At 40.3% G+C, this 15127-nt stretch overlaps 2 protein-coding genes across 4 annotated transcripts; both read left to right on the forward strand.

Moving 5' to 3' along the window:
• Positions 1-568: 568 nt before the first annotated feature.
• LOC306764377 (uncharacterized protein) lies at positions 569-4945 on the forward strand. Of its 2 annotated transcripts, XM_079251524.1 has the most exons (5): positions 569-606; positions 1181-1464; positions 1627-1793; positions 2180-3402; positions 4408-4945. In XM_079251524.1, exons 2-5 carry the CDS (start codon positions 1221-1223, stop codon positions 4802-4804), a joined length of 2031 nt encoding a protein of 676 aa, XP_079107650.1. In that variant the 5' UTR covers positions 569-606; positions 1181-1220; the 3' UTR covers positions 4805-4945. The 2 variants fall into 2 exon arrangements, with proteins under 2 accessions (XP_079107650.1, XP_079107649.1); XM_079251523.1 differs by lacking the exon at positions 569-606 and having other exon boundaries at positions 937-1464.
• Positions 4946-5543: 598 nt separating this feature from the next.
• entpd4 (ectonucleoside triphosphate diphosphohydrolase 4) lies at positions 5544-11525 on the forward strand. Of its 2 annotated transcripts, none has more exons than XM_079251537.1 (13): positions 5544-5725; positions 6074-6186; positions 6274-6471; positions 6548-6753; positions 6878-7028; positions 7168-7271; positions 7501-7560; positions 7723-7877; positions 8428-8594; positions 8704-9028; positions 9444-9529; positions 9619-9780; positions 10389-11525. In XM_079251537.1, the coding sequence occupies exons 2-13, from the start codon at positions 6179-6181 to the stop codon at positions 10621-10623; spliced, it is 1857 nt and encodes a 618-aa protein (XP_079107663.1). In that variant the 5' UTR covers positions 5544-5725; positions 6074-6178; the 3' UTR covers positions 10624-11525. The 2 variants fall into 2 exon arrangements, with proteins under 2 accessions (XP_079107663.1, XP_079107664.1); XM_079251538.1 differs by having other exon boundaries at positions 7723-7853.
• The last annotated feature ends 3602 nt before the right edge of the window (positions 11526-15127 follow it).

The following is a 15127-nucleotide window of genomic DNA, read 5'->3' on the forward strand; positions in this document are numbered from 1 at the left end:
AAGACGAGGTACATTTAACCTTAAAGTAGCATTTAAAATAAACTCTATCAGGCAAATTAATTTGAACTTATTGGCTTTTTTTTTTTTTTTTTTTTTTGCTATCCTGATACAAGATGACTGTTTTTGCACTTTGCATATCAGCTGTTGGTTAGAATTATCTACCAGTTTTTGATTAATGGAAGTAATTAAAGATCCCCACTGTCCTCTGTCTCATCTGGTTCACACTTTAAACACAGCCGACACTAGTCACAAGGCAACATGGAGACATTAATGTGGTGCGGCCAGAGAGCGACCTCTTCCTTCAATTAAATGACTGTTATTTAATAATCTGTTGTAACTTGTAACTAATATGGATATGTAGGAGACTGATCAACTGAATACAGGCGTTGGATTAAGGATACCTTTAAAAAAAAAAAAAGAACAAGCAGTGTCTGCCCATAGACTGTCTGCCACTAGTTTCCTCTCTTCAAGTAAAGTTTTGATTTACAGTGTACACCATTAGGTGGCAATAATCCACCATTTTTCAACTTTCTACAAGAAGAAGAAGAAGCAGAAAAAGGAGGGATGGGGTCGTGGGGGCGGAGGAGAGGAGGTTGAACAAGGAAGGTAGGTAGAACTTGCTGATGAAAATACAAAGCTAACAGTCAACATAGATGCCAAAGTCATTTAAAGATTAAACGAGCCTTATAACTACAATAAACGAGAGAATAAAGGAATTTGTAGCATGAAGCGTGCGATACTAATTTAAAAAAAAAAAAAAAGATTTATTAACTTAACTGCTGGCTAGTTTCAAAGTTCACGCGCTAACTGACGCTGTGAGCAGTGCCTTTTAAACAGGCGCTAGTGCGGAGAAACGGGATTAAAAAATAAAATATACCTCATGGAGAAAGTTCCAAATAGATTATTTAAGTTATGATAAGCAGGTAACAAGTAATTTTAAGTTATGAATTAGCATTAGTCGTCAGAGAAAAAGAATTATTAAGAAGTAAGATGGAGTCTGAAAGCTATCTGTGACGGTTAGAAACAGAAGTTCAAACCAAAATGTTTGCATTCTTTAAAGTAATCTGTTACCATAGTAACCCAGCGAATTGTTTTCCAAGAAAAGCAAGAAAATAAACAGAACAAGCTAAATATCTTCTTGGGGTTCTGTCCTGTTAATAACCTGTTTATTACCTCACAGATACAGTATAGTCAGCCCCGGAAGCAGCTGAGCCCCAGCCATGCCTCTCTTCCGGGCTTCGGGTGAACGTGTCAGGAGAAAAGCTCAGCCCAGGAGGCTGAGGAACCTGGAGGGGATGGGAAGCTGTCAGAGAACACAGGATGAGGGCTCAGTCCTTTCGTTGGCACGGATGTGTCTGTTGAGCCTTGCCAATAACATGAAGGAAGTGTGGGTGAAAGACTATGCAGATAACTACCTGGATCATTATTCATTTAGATACATCATGGGGCCTTTCAATCCACTGCGTAAGTTTCTAAGGTTTATTTGCTAGACAACAATAGAGCTTTTCAAAAAGCTCTTAGATGTCAAAAACAAGATTTTAAAGTCTTGATTACTTTTTATGAATAAACTCTGTCACCACTGTGTCTCCATCTGTTGTCTCAACATTTTCTATAACTGCATTGCAGCTGGTGAACTTGTGGAGGAGCTGACTCGTCTGCTGTGCACCACAAAGCAGCTGTCTCGGGCTGCTCTTCACCTTCTGTTGGTCCCCCAGCTCAGACACCTATCCCTGGAAAGTTGTCCCACTTTAGTCACCCCGGCCCTCTGTGCTCATATTGCTGCCCGCTGCCAGGTAGGACACAAACTGCTACTTCCATGACCAAGTCCTGTGTTGTTCACATTGAATTACTAGATCCAAAAAGCAAGAGTCTCACCTTTGAGTCTGTCAACATATCCTCTCTGTAAGATGCATAGAAAAATAGAGAAGTAAAATTAAGGACGTCACTTATATTCCTGTCATTAACATGTGTGACAGAAAGGAGATATGTCCTTCTCATGCCAATCACCAAGCATGCTATATTTATCTGTGCACCAGATTTTATGTGAAAATTGTCGTTTAGATCTGTTTGCTACATGTTAGACATTTCCAGATTGGACTGTAAATGCAATGAAGATGGTAAAAGTTGCTTTGTTCTCTCTTAATGTTCAGTGGATCTTTTAAGCTCTTAATTGTTTTAGGCTCTGTGGAGTCTGGACCTGTCTGGAGCCCAGCAGCTGCCTTCAAAGGTCATTTGTGAAACCCTGCACTGTTTACCAGCTCTTCGTTCCCTTTCCCTGGCTGGCATGCCTTGTAACAGGAATGTAATCCAGACGGTTGTCCAGTGCTGCCGTTTGTTGCAACATCTAGATGTATCCCGCTGTCATTTGCTTTCCCCAACTGCACTCCTTCCTCTTGGTGGCGGGGCTTTCTGTTCATCTTCTGCCAGTCCCTCAGACTCATCCCTTAGCACCTCTTTCTCTCAACCCTCTGTTTCCTTCCCTGCTCTCTCCTCTTCCTCCCCTCCATCCCTGTCCCCTCTCCCCCTTAGGAATTTACTAGCGCTGGATATTGGGTTTGGGGAACAGGAGGGAGATGCCGCAGCAGCAGCAGCCTACCTCCTTCTCTCCCTGCCTTGCCTGGAAAGAGTGGCCATTGAAGACCTAGCACATGCTTGCTATCTCATTGAACACAGAGAGTTTGGCAAGGTAGATGAGTTTGCTGAAAGGGAGGGAGTTCCCAGGCTGGAGGAGGTATGGAGGGAGAGACTACGCAGTCAGGGTCAGGATAGTTCTAGGAAAAAAAGAAAAAGTGCATCAGCTGATGAAGTGGATGAGAATGAAGAGAATGACAGTGAAGAGGAGGGAGGAATATTTGGGGAGGCTTATGGCTGTGAGAGTGAGGAAGATGAAATCACCAATGAAGGGCCATCTTGCTCTCATAACCTAAATCGGGGGAAAAGGGACAATTTGTCACAGTGTGGCTTTATCCTGCACCTGAGGGATGTCAGGGGTGTTACTTGTGACCACCTGGACAGTTTAGGCCGTTTATGTCCAAACATTAATTCCATATCGTTAAACGCTGAATCCAAAGACAACAGTGGGAGAATCCAGGGGTCTCTTTTGGCTGCAGGCCTCCAGACCTGGACAGGCCAGCTGCGAAGCCTCTCAGTTTTTTACCCCCATTCTTTGATGGCCCTCCTCCAAGCCTTGCGAGTTGCAGGCTCCTCCCTAACTTCTCTCACTCTGGAGGGGGTGAAAACCAGCCCCCATACCTCACTAATGGATGTCATTAAGTCTTGTCCCAGACTCAGAGAGCTGCTCATCTATGCTGAACCTCCTGAGTGGTCAAATGACCGAGCTGAGGATCAGCAAGAGGCTTGGGACCCCCCACAGCTGCCAAACCTCTGCTCACTCACACTCAGGTAAGGCTGCTGTTGACAAGTACGAAATAGAAAAAAGGGAGTTATCTTGCTAAGGTATATTTGATGCTAAATATGAAAAGCCTGCAGAGTCTAATGCTCACATTACTTGCATCTTTTATGCAGCCACAAAGGTTGGAAAGTGAGGAGAGTCAATAATTAGTAAGAAGATGTCGTAAGGTAGCATTATTATTTTTGTTGGAAATTGTCTCTTTTCTTTACTCTTAAATTATTTTTCTGTCAGATTTGTTGGCGACAAAGCAGATATTTCCTTTGAATTCGGTATAAAGTGTAGATTTAAAACCCAGTTCCCTTTGGATAGGGTGCAAAGAAAAAGTTTTGCAATCATTCCACTGTGGACAATGTCTTGTAGCTCTCCATACAAGCCTCCTCTCTCTATGATCTGTAAGCAGTTGTTGAGGAACAAGCAAGGAGATGGAGGAGACAAGGAGGCACATATGAAACAAAGTAATGGGCACAGATACAGCAAGGATGAAGTCTGCATTAAAACATGTTTTTTTTAATTAGAGAAACCATGCTTTTAGTTGGTGAAAAAGAAAATCTCTCAGAACCTTACAAGTTTAAAATGGGATCAACCTGGCCAGTGGAAAGAAAGTAGAGTATCAAAATACAGTTTTACCAGAGTTACAGCCTCTGATTCGCTGATTTCTTCTGAGAAGTTTCTCACCATGAATGACTGTACAACTCCCATCTGCAGCATGAAACAAAATGACGGGACATTTAAAATTAGTTTGTGTTCAGTGTAAGAATTAAACAAATTCACAGATTCTTTAGTTTCGACTGATTTTCTAAACCAAATACAAAGGTTTTAACTGTCATATAATCATGCTTTCAGGTTGTGTTTGTGTTAGGTAGTCTGAGATGTTTGCTTTTACACAGCCATATAGTTTGCAGAGGCCTTTTGTCACAGGTTAGCTATAAATTAAAAGTACCATGACCATCTATCACTAATCCTCTGTGCTCTTTGTGTCTCCAAAATGTCTAAAGTTTCTCCCATGACCACAGCCAAAGAAGGCCTGCAATGTCCCTGATGTCCTTGATGAAGGTGTTAAAATGTCTTCTGAATGGCTCTCCTCTCCTGGAGAAGCTCTCACTGGTCTCCCTGCCATGCCCCGTGAACTGTGTTTTGCAGAATACGCTTCAAAAAGTTGATTTGAATATGCATCGTTTGACAGATTCCTCAGGCTTACCTACTATGCCACTTACGCGGATACAGCACATTGATCTACAGCGAACAAATGTACAGATAAAAACTGTGAGAAGTATATTGCAGTGTTGCACAAGGCTGAAGTTTGTGGATTTGAGTTACTGCTGGCAAATCCATAAAAATGAATGGTTGTATTGCAAGAGGCTCAGTAAAGCCCAGGTGGCCTGGGCAGAGTGAACAAAAAGTAAGCTTCTAATATATGAGTCCATACTGACAGATGAAGAGACCATGTTTTTGATTGTTCAAATAAAAAAAAACATTCCAGTTCTGTGAATTGCTTCAATATCATAGAATTGTTGACTACAGCTCTGATTTGTATTTTTCTAACACAGACATGGATCTATATTTTTGCTCTACATTTTTGCATATGTCAATACTTGTCTTTTAAACATGTAGGACAGTTTTGTGAGCTGCATGTTGATCTTTTTTTTAACAATTAAAAAGCAACTGTGCAACTTTTGTGCAATAAATTGTGTTTTTCAGTTAAATCACATCTGTCATTTGATCTTTTGATCAAAAAACTAAAAACATAACAATTTACTTTAATCTAAAGGTATTCAGAGAAACTAATTTAAAGGTGGTAAAAAATAACATAACTATAAGGAGTTGCACAATATTGCGGAAAAATAAATATTTAAGCCCTGAAAGTCCCAAGAACCCCTCCAGCCAGTGGGTGGCAGTAATGAATCATAACCCTGGTTGCAGCATCACATTAACTGGGGGAAAAAAGGGGGAGATGGTTTTAAGCATGTCGACCGTCCGAGTTTAAACATCTTGTGAAAATCAGTGCGTTATTTTGTGTTGTATTGTGTTCTTGTCATTAATGTAAATAAAGTAATGCCAGTCATTCCAATTCTCTGTCTGCTAAAAAAAAAAAAAAAAAAAAGAACCTAAGAAAATACTGGAGACAAACGACAGACGTTTCAGGTTCAGTAATCCGGGATACGCAAACATTAGAATCAAACACACCATAAACTCAGTAACACGTCACTGACCGGAGCCGTGTCACTCGTCTCGAGTCAGTTAGCCAGCCGCTACCAACCGGCGACTCTAAGATGTTTAATTTTTTCGGACAAGCTGGATTTTATCTGCTTGTTTGTAAGTAAGAAATACATGTTATGCTGTGAACACAGAACATCACTGTTATGGAGGTACTATGTCAGTTCCGGGGTTTTAGCCTGCTCTGAACATGGTAGTTACCATGTCGAGCAAATTGAAAACACAAACGCGACAGTGAAATTGTTAAAATGGTAAATATAATTGGAAAATGTTTATTTGCTGTCCTTCTATACGAATAATTTGTATTTTTATTCCATAAGTGTACATGGGCATGTCTTACATAAATGTGAACATGTGTATGCGCTTGTGTGAGTACTCGGGCCTTTCCGTGACCAGACGTCCACCAGATGTTTGCACAGTCTGAACTTTTACATTTTCTATTGTAAGGTCATGATGATGAATGAGCAGAAGAAGATGAAGCAGTGGAATGAGCCCACTCTTTCTCCTTCAACTGACTGACTTAAACATCAATAGGAAGAAGAAACCTGCATCATGGGAAGGTAGATTTAATGGATTCAGTTAAACGCCACTAATCTGGCAGTTTTGCATACCTTGCTGAGGCTTTGCATCCTTTAATTTGTCAACAGGATCAACTTTTCGTGCCTTTTCCCGGCCTCATGGCATTTCAGCCTGTCATGCCAAGTTCTTCCCCGGCTTCTGATACCTTCCTTTAGACAGCTGATCTTCTTTGGCTTAGTGATCTGCCTCATAGGGATACTCTACCTGCTGCTTATTGGTGGAAAAGGACATGCCAGCTGGATCAATAAGGAAAATCACTTCCACAGGTAATCTAACATCTACTGTCCAAGTGTGGATGTAATCATATTCAGTTACTGTATAATATTACATCTCTTTCTAAAGGCACCTGGCAAGGGTTACTGATGTGGATGTGACAGATACCAGCAACCCCAACCTGAACTATGGTCTGGTAGTGGACTGTGGCAGCAGTGGCTCCAGGATATTTGTGTATTGCTGGCCACGACACAATGGAAATCCACATGAACTGCTAGACATCCGACAAATGCGAGATCAACACCGCAAGCCAGTAGTCATGAAGATCAAACCTGGTGAGATGCTCAGTGCTTAGTTTTTAATTAATTCAGTTATTGTTTAGAGGGAGCATTTAAATTATTTTCAGTCTATGATTGAAGTACTGGTGATATTTCGGTTTTCATTTCCTCTTTTCTTTAGGTATTTCTGAATTGGCTAAAACACCTGAGAAAGCCAGTGATTATATCTACCCACTTCTCAGCTTTGCAGCTCAACACATCCCCAAAAATAAGCACCAGGAAACCCCCTTATACATCCTTTGCACAGCTGGAATGAGAATCCTACCTGAGAGGTGAAGATGGGCCTGATGGTCATAAATTCAGATATATGGACATTTCATTCCAAGAAAAATTCTGACTTTGGGGTTGAAGGACACTTACTAGAATTATTCTCTAAAAGTAAAATCATTTTTTGTGTTTGTGTATCATTAGTCAACAAGAAGCACTTCTTGAAGATCTACGCACAGATATCCCAGTCCACTTCAACTTCCTCTTCTCTGATTCTCATGTGGAGGTGATTTCTGGAAAACAAGAAGGTAAATATTTGATGCAATACAGGAACTTTGATTACTTATTTCATTTTCCCTGTAACACTTCCTTTTAGTTGTTCCTCAGAACCCCTTAAAACTATGTAAAACCATATGTATGAGTTAAATTGGGGTCGGGTGTCGAAGTCCTCACTTGCTTGTGGACTTGTGTTTTAATTGGAAAAACTATTAATTTGCTCATAGACGATTTTGTACTAAACGTATTCATTGGTTCTAGGCGTTTATGCGTGGATTGGGATAAACTTTGTTCTTGGAAGGTTTAACCACGTACACAATGGTAAGTACTCTCAACTCCTGAGGTGAATCCTTGTTTTGCTGTTAACAGCTCATTTGCTGCATGTTGATCCTAACCCCTAACCCTAATGCAAAGAATTTTGGACAATATGCTTCCAGTAATGCAGCTTAACACAGTCAGTTCTCTGCTGTTTTATCTTACAAGATGAGGAACCTGTAGTTGAAGTACATGTTCCAGGCAGTGATCAGCAGGAATCACTGATGAGGAAAAGGACTGCTGGTGTCCTGGATATGGGGGGTGTCTCCACACAGATTGCATACGAAGTGCCCAAAACTGTAAGCTTTGCCTCTCCACAGCAGGTTATTATCCACAACCAATTCTGTTTTTGTGCCGTCTTTGTTTTTGTCACTCACACTGTGTTCTTCTTCCTCCTTCCAACTTCTGTCACTCCCTGGTTAAACCTCTTTGCACCATTTTTTCGTGTGTAGAGGATCTGCTCTCCATTCATCACTATTGAAGGCATACTGTAAGCCTGCTGCATGATCCTGTGGCAGGATTTAATCTGTGGGAGCTTTAATGAAGTTATGCAGACATCACCACATGCAGTAGATGTTTTATGTGAACATTTCTGTTTGTGTTGTAGCGATTTACAGTATGTGCAGTCGCAGGCTTTGCATAATTGCTCTTGCATTTCTTGATACAACATTCAGATATGTAGTAACTCATTTTTTTAGATGTAATTTAGACCTTATCAGAATATATATACATCTATTTAACTTTTTAATATTATGTGTACATATGTGACCAGTGGTAAAAATGACTTTTGTGTGAATGTTAAACCCATATGGATTTGCATGACTACAGTATGAAGGTGACACTTTTGTGGCTAAATATATGTTTACTTCATAGGAGGAAATTGCCAAGAACTTACTTGCTGAGTTCAACTTGGGGTGTGACGCACATCGCACTGAGCATGTTTATCGTGTTTATGTGTCCACCTTCCTGGGTTTTGGGGGAAACGCAGCACGCCAAAGATATGAGGAAAGCCTCATCAGGGATACTGCTATTCGAAACAAGTGAGCTCCACGACCTGTTGCTTGAATTTCATTTGAACTTTACTAATGTTTCTGAATTCTCATGGTACATTACTGCAAGTGTGAACGTTATATTTACTGATGTGTTCAGGCTTTTAGGTCAGCACATTGGAGAAACAGCAGAGTCGCCCCTCCTGGATCCCTGTCTTCCCAGTGACCTACAGGATGAGATTGGACCCTCGACACAGCGGCTCTTCCTACGAGGCACGGGAGACTTTGAACAGTGTAGAGAAATTCTGCAGCCATTCCTCAACCGTACCAATGACACACACACCTCCCTCAGCGGCATCTACCAGCCAGCAATTGACTACAGCAATAGTCAGTTTTATGGTTTCTCAGAGTTCTACTACTGCACAGAGGACGTGCTGCGCATGGGGGGCGATTATAATGCTTCCAGATATGCTCAGGCCGCCAAGGTAAATGTTACATAAAAAAAATTGCCCACTCTCCAGAAGCATTTTCTAATAAACCAAAAAAAATTATTAGTACATAATTATAATTGCCATCACATCCCCAGTGCCTATTTGTAGTTTTGTTTTTCTTAAGATGTAGTTTTTTTTTTGTCAGTTCCCTTTCATTTTCCTTTTATGTTTTTTTTTTTCTGTTTTGTAGCAACAAGATGTAATGAGGTTTAAACTAGTTGAGGATTGGGAATAAACATAATCTAAAAAGACCTGTTAAACTGGACTGCACTTAGCCTTTGAATTGTGTTCATATAATCCTATAGCAGCTTTGTTGGTTTAGTTACTGGGAGTAACATTGGGTTCATTTACATATAACTGATGTCTTGGTACAAGAAACTGTCCTGACATTGTGTTCAAATTTTTAAAGGGCTATTGCGCCACCCAATGGAAGACACTGAAGGAACGTTTTGACTCTGGCTTGTATGCCTCGCATGCAGATCTTCACAGACTAAAGTAAGTCTCACAGAACCCTCTCTGATGCCCAGCCACATGCGTGGTGAGCACCAAGATGTTCATCAGTGGCTTTATGTATATGCCAACAGGTACCAGTGTTTTAAATCGGCATGGATGTATGAAGTGCTGCATGCAGGCTTTTCTTTCCCAGTAAATTACAAAAACCTGAAGACTGCCCTTTTAGTCTATGATAAGGAGGTCCAATGGACTCTTGGAGCTATACTTTATAGAACACGGTTTCTACCTTTGAGGTAAGATTGATTTTTTTTTTCTCTCACATATGCCCTACTCCTAGTCAGATTTAGCAGCTAAATCTAATGTAATTTTACCCGATGAAAAGAATCTTGTAGAACCTGTTTTTCCAGTAAATGTGGACGGCCTATAGAAACAGATGTCTTTCTTCAAATGAGAAGAAAAAGTTCCTCAATTTGGCAGCTAACAGACATAGCGCTAAGGATTAGAGAGAGCTGGGCTCTATTACAGTCGAGGAATGTCACAAATCTCAAACCCATCCTCACTTCAAAATGAAGCCCAGACTAAAAGGATGGATCTGAGGAAAGAAACTGAACAAGGAAGTGAACAAAGGTTTTACAGCCTAAAAACACAATTATCTTTATAATTTGCAGATGTTCCTTTAAGAGAATAAATTTCTATTTGAAAAGCTTGTGGCCGTCCTGCAAAAAGGTGATATTAGTCAAGACTGCTCAATATTCAGTAGATGTTATTTTTTCTATTTCTGTTAGGTCATCTGTGAAGTCGAACATTGTTAGGTCTTCAGCTGAGCTTCCTTTTTCCATTGACTCGGTCTTTGTGTTCAGAACTGAGCTGTGAAGATTATTTTTGTTTTGGCCTCTTTCAGGGACATCCAGCAGGAGAGTCTGAAAGGAGCACACTCTCACTGGCGGCACAGCTTTTCCTTTGTCAACAATCACTATTTATTCCTGGCTTGTTTCTTCATCGTACTGCTGTCCATTATGCTGTACTTACTGCGACTCCGCCGCATTCATCGGCGTGCAGTGAAGCTCTACACACCCTCCTCTGTGCCATGGCTGGAAGAAGGCCTTGGCTCACCAGCACTCCCCATCAACCTCTGAACTTTGTACAGTCTGGACAGCTTTTCTGGCTTTCCCAAATCAGCTTTCACTCCTCCTCTCGGAGAGGCCATCTGTTTCCTCTGAGTCTTTGAAGGTCGCATCCCAGAGTGTGTTAAATGATGGCATTAGAATTTGGAAAAATTACAATAATCTCTCACGAGTCTTAAGACTTCTGATAAAAAATATTCATGTTTATTTTATTTTTTTCTACTTTTCAAAACTGTTTTACGTCATTTTGTCTGCAGTCTGTGTTGTCAAATGGCAGCTGCTTCTAAGTGTCCTTTTTTAAATTTCATTTCTAAAGATAGCGATCACAACGGTACTTCTTTATCTAGTTATTCCATACCTGGATAAAGACTTAGGATATAGTTTGGATTTCACAGTTGCAGAAGTATATTGTATTGACATTTGATTTAGTTTTTATGTGTGAACATTCACTTTTCTTTATGCCTTTTTATACATGTGTAATCACGTGTTTTTTCTTGTTTAAATAAGCAGCACCCACTATTTCTACAGAAACCTCAAATGCAATATGATTTATACTTAGTAGAAGAAGCACTTTGCAATGCAGTTGAACTGCATGTCCCAGCTCGAATGTTTTCTTTTATTTTGTTGTCTATGTGTGTCTTTTCCCAAATCTTTGCTTATTTATGTTTGAAGAAAAAAAAAAGCCTTTACATGCTACATTAGTGCAATACATGTCCTGTCACTGTTAGGAAACTCCCAAAATTCTTCGGAGATTTTGACAAAATAATCTATCTCTCTGAAGACAGCGCTGATTTACTTTGCGTTGTCTGACAGTTAAGTGTAAACTGTTGAAGGTATTTAAGTTAAGCTTCATTTTGAGAAGCTGTCATATCACTGCTGTGAGGCGATTGTAAATGAAAGCATGTGCCCTGTTATTTAAAACATCTATTGAACTGTTTTCACATGTGGATGTGAAATAACTGTTGTACGATTGCAATACAGTAATAAAGGTTTTATGGAATAGGTCTGATTTTCTTTTATTTGTGGACATTATTTTATTACATAACATGGACTTAATCAGATTTGGGACAATGCTGCTGACAGTTTAACTGAATGTAGTTATTGGTACCAGATAGGCTGGGGTGAGTATTTCAGAATCTACAGATCTACTGGCACAACCATCTCCAGAGTTTAAAGAGAATAAATAGCAAGTGTCTGGATAAAAATTCCTCATTGATGTCCTGTCAGATGAATGAGCAGACTGGTTTCAGATGATGGCAATGCAATAACTGAAATAATCGCTGATTAATACCAAGTAATGCTGAATACCATAACAACGCACAACACATTTCACCTTGAAGCGGATGGGTTACAGCAGCAGAAGACCACACTCGGTGCCACTTCTGTCCAGGCTACAATTCAAAATGTCCTGCAAAGAGTGGATTCGCCACCCAAGGATATACTTTCCTACATCCTCACTGAATCTCAAGGAATGATATCAGATGAGATGGCAATAAAAAATATGTGGCTGGATAGATAGAAATGTCTTGATGCACAATAGTGATTTATTTATTCATCTTATAGATAGACTTTTATAAAGGAGTAATTTAGTATGGACAATACAGTAAAATATATCTAATGTTAACAGCCGTATGTTGTTTACTGTTGTGATACAGAGTTGATATGTTTGTTGAAGTGTGTTTTTTTTTTTTTCTGAGTAACTTACCATAATATGGCAATGAGTATATGAAGTAAAATGTAAATCAAATGTATTCTGTCATGTACTCAGTTACTCAGGTAAAAACAGTAACTTGTCATTTTACTGTAGTTTTCAAATGGCTGTACATCCAGTGTGTAGTGCTGTCTGGCATCTTCAGGGTGTGTCTCCAAGATCTGACTTTTAATGCAAAAACACTAGTCAGACTATTACAGTTAGTCAGACTAAACATGACTAAGTCATTCAAGTACCTTGCTTGTACACAATGTTGACAGAACTTTTCATGGCACTGGCAGTTTTGTTGACATAAATACTTGCTTTTTTTAAGCAAGTGAAATGCTATTGCAGGTTGTCCTCTAGGTTCTGCAGTTTGTACTAGATGTTTTGAGAAATGCACTAACTGCTGTGCAAATGTTGATTCTGTTAGAATTTCACCAAAGCGACTGAGAAAAACTAATACCTTGCACACATGACAATAAAAATAAGAACTTACATTTGTCCCTCTAGGATATTCTTTTCCAAAAATAACGTAAAATTCTAAAACAAGTATTATAATTTTGTCTTGTTTTGTTTATTGGGTTCCTTTTTACCAACTTTTATATATTGTGTGAAAGTATTAATAACACATTAAAATAAATGTGTTATTAATACTTTCAACTTTCAATACACTGCTCAAAAAAATAAAGGGAACGCTCAAGTAACATGTTGTAGATCTGAATGAATGAAATACTTTTATCAAATACTTTGTTCTTCCCATAGTTGAATGTGCTGACAACAAAATCACACAAAAATTATCAACGAAAATCAAATGTATCAACCCATGGAGGTCTGGATTTGGAGTTATACTCAAATTTAAAGTGGAAAAACACACTACAGGCTGATCCAACTTTGATGTAATGTCCTTTAAACAAGTCAAAATGAGGCTCAGTAGTGTGTGTGGCCTCCGCATGCCTGTGTGACCTCCCTACAATGCCTAGCCATGCTCCTGATGAGGCGGCGGATGTTCTCCTGAGGGATCTCCTCCCAGACCTGGACTAAAGCATCCACAAACTCCTGGACAGTCTGTGTCATGATGTCCCAGATGTGCTCAATTGGATTCAGGTCTGGGGAACGGGCGGACCAGTCCATAACATCAATGCCTTCGTGTTGCAGGAACTGCTGACACATTCCAGCCACATGAGGTCTAGTATTGTCTTGCATTAGAAGGAACCCAGAGCCAACCACACCAGCTTACGGTCTCACAAGGGATCTGAGGATCTCATCTCAGTTCCTAATGGCAGCCAGGCTACCTCTGGCGAACACATGGAGGGAAATGCCACCCCACACCATTACTGACCCACTTCCAAACTGGTCATGTTGGAGGATGTTGCAGGCAGCAAAACATTCTTCATGGCATCTCCAGACTTTGTCAGTCTGTCCCATGTGCTCAGTGTGAACCTGCTTTCATCTGTGAAGAGCACAGGGGACCAGTGGTGAATTGGCCAGTCTTCGTGTTCTCTGGCAAATGCCAAACGTCCTGCACGGTGTTGGGCTGTAAGCACAACTCCCACCTGTGGACGTCAGGCCCTCATACCACCCTCATGGAGTCTGTTTCTGACTGTTTGAGCAGACACATGGACATTTGTGTCCTGCTGGAGCTCATTTTGCAGGGCTCTGGCAGTGCTCCTCCTGTTCCTCCTTGCACAAAGAAAGAGGTAGCGGTCCTGCTGCTGGGTTGTTGCCCTCCCACAGCCTCCTCCATGTCTCCTGATGTACTGGCCTGTCTCCTGGTAGTGCCTCCATGCTCTGGACACTATACGCTGACAGACACAGCAAACCTTCTTGCCACAGCTGCATTGATGTGCCATCCTGGATGAGCTGCACTACTTGAGCCACTTGTGTGGGATGTAGACTCCATCTCATGCTACCACTAGAGTTAAAGCACCGCCAGCATTCAAAAGTGACCAAAACATCAGCCAGAAAGCATCGGAACTGAGAAGTGTTCTGTGGTCACCACCTGCAGAACCACTCCTTTATTGGGTGTATCTTGCCAATTGCCTATAATTTCCACCTGTTGTCTATTCCATTTGCACAACAGCATGTGAAATTGATAATCGGTGTTGCTTCCTAAGTGGATAGTTCGGTTTCACAGAAGTGTGGTTGACTTGGAATTACATTGTGTTGTTTAGGTGTTCCCCTTACTTTTTGAGCAGTGTATTTAGAAGTATTCACTGCTTTCAGGCATCACAGTATATTGTTGAAATCTCCCTCTGCGAAAAATGAAGCATTTTTCATTTCATATTCAACCCTATAGTCCCTCTAATATAACTTTGTGTCAGCATTCTAATATTTCTCATTTGTACTTCTAATTGAGCCATTTTTCATGCTTTCTTGTGTCAAAGTGTTGTAGTAAGTAGTTAACTCATGCAGTACCACAGATTTGTCTTAGGAATAGATTTGTCAGGAAAAAAAGCTGTGGAGAGTTTGTGAACACTAGGCCTTAGATATGTTTGAGAGTAAATTTATTCACAGAAGTACAGGATTACTAACAATAATGTTTTTATAATAATAGTAAGTCTGATAGAATATAAAATGCCGTGAGATAAAGTGTAATGACAAACATTCCTGCAGCTCTGATACTGAGCATGTGAATATCAGCTGTATAAACATTGCCAGAACAAGTGGCCCTTTAAGATGCCCGGCTCCAATGACGCTGAGTCACTGATACGTACTTTACCAACACTGACAGTGACTTTGTAGTCTGCTGGTGTGCTTATGTTTCAGTGGTTAGTAGCATATTTTTCTTTTTGCATTAACAGAAAATGTTTTATGGATAAAGTC

This window comes from Telmatherina bonti, assembly GCF_933228915.1.
Source record: "Telmatherina bonti genome assembly, chromosome: 13".
NCBI lineage: Eukaryota > Metazoa > Chordata > Actinopteri > Atheriniformes > Telmatherinidae > Telmatherina > Telmatherina bonti.

Coding starts and splice junctions, on each gene's coding strand:
- entpd4 (XM_079251537.1), top strand. Junction 7,878..8,427: donor GCTTTGCCTCTCCACAGCAG/GTTATTATCCAC, acceptor TTTACTTCATAG/GAGGAAATTGCCAAGAACTT. Junction 8,595..8,703: donor GATACTGCTATTCGAAACAA/GTGAGCTCCACG, acceptor TGATGTGTTCAG/GCTTTTAGGTCAGCACATTG.
- LOC306764377 (XM_079251524.1), top strand. CDS start 1,221: ATGCCTCTCTTCCGGGCTTCGGGTGAACGTGTCAGGAGAAAAGCTCAG. Junction 1,465..1,626: donor GGGGCCTTTCAATCCACTGC/GTAAGTTTCTAA, acceptor ACTGCATTGCAG/CTGGTGAACTTGTGGAGGAG. Junction 3,403..4,407: donor CTCTGCTCACTCACACTCAG/GTAAGGCTGCTG, acceptor AAATGTCTAAAG/TTTCTCCCATGACCACAGCC.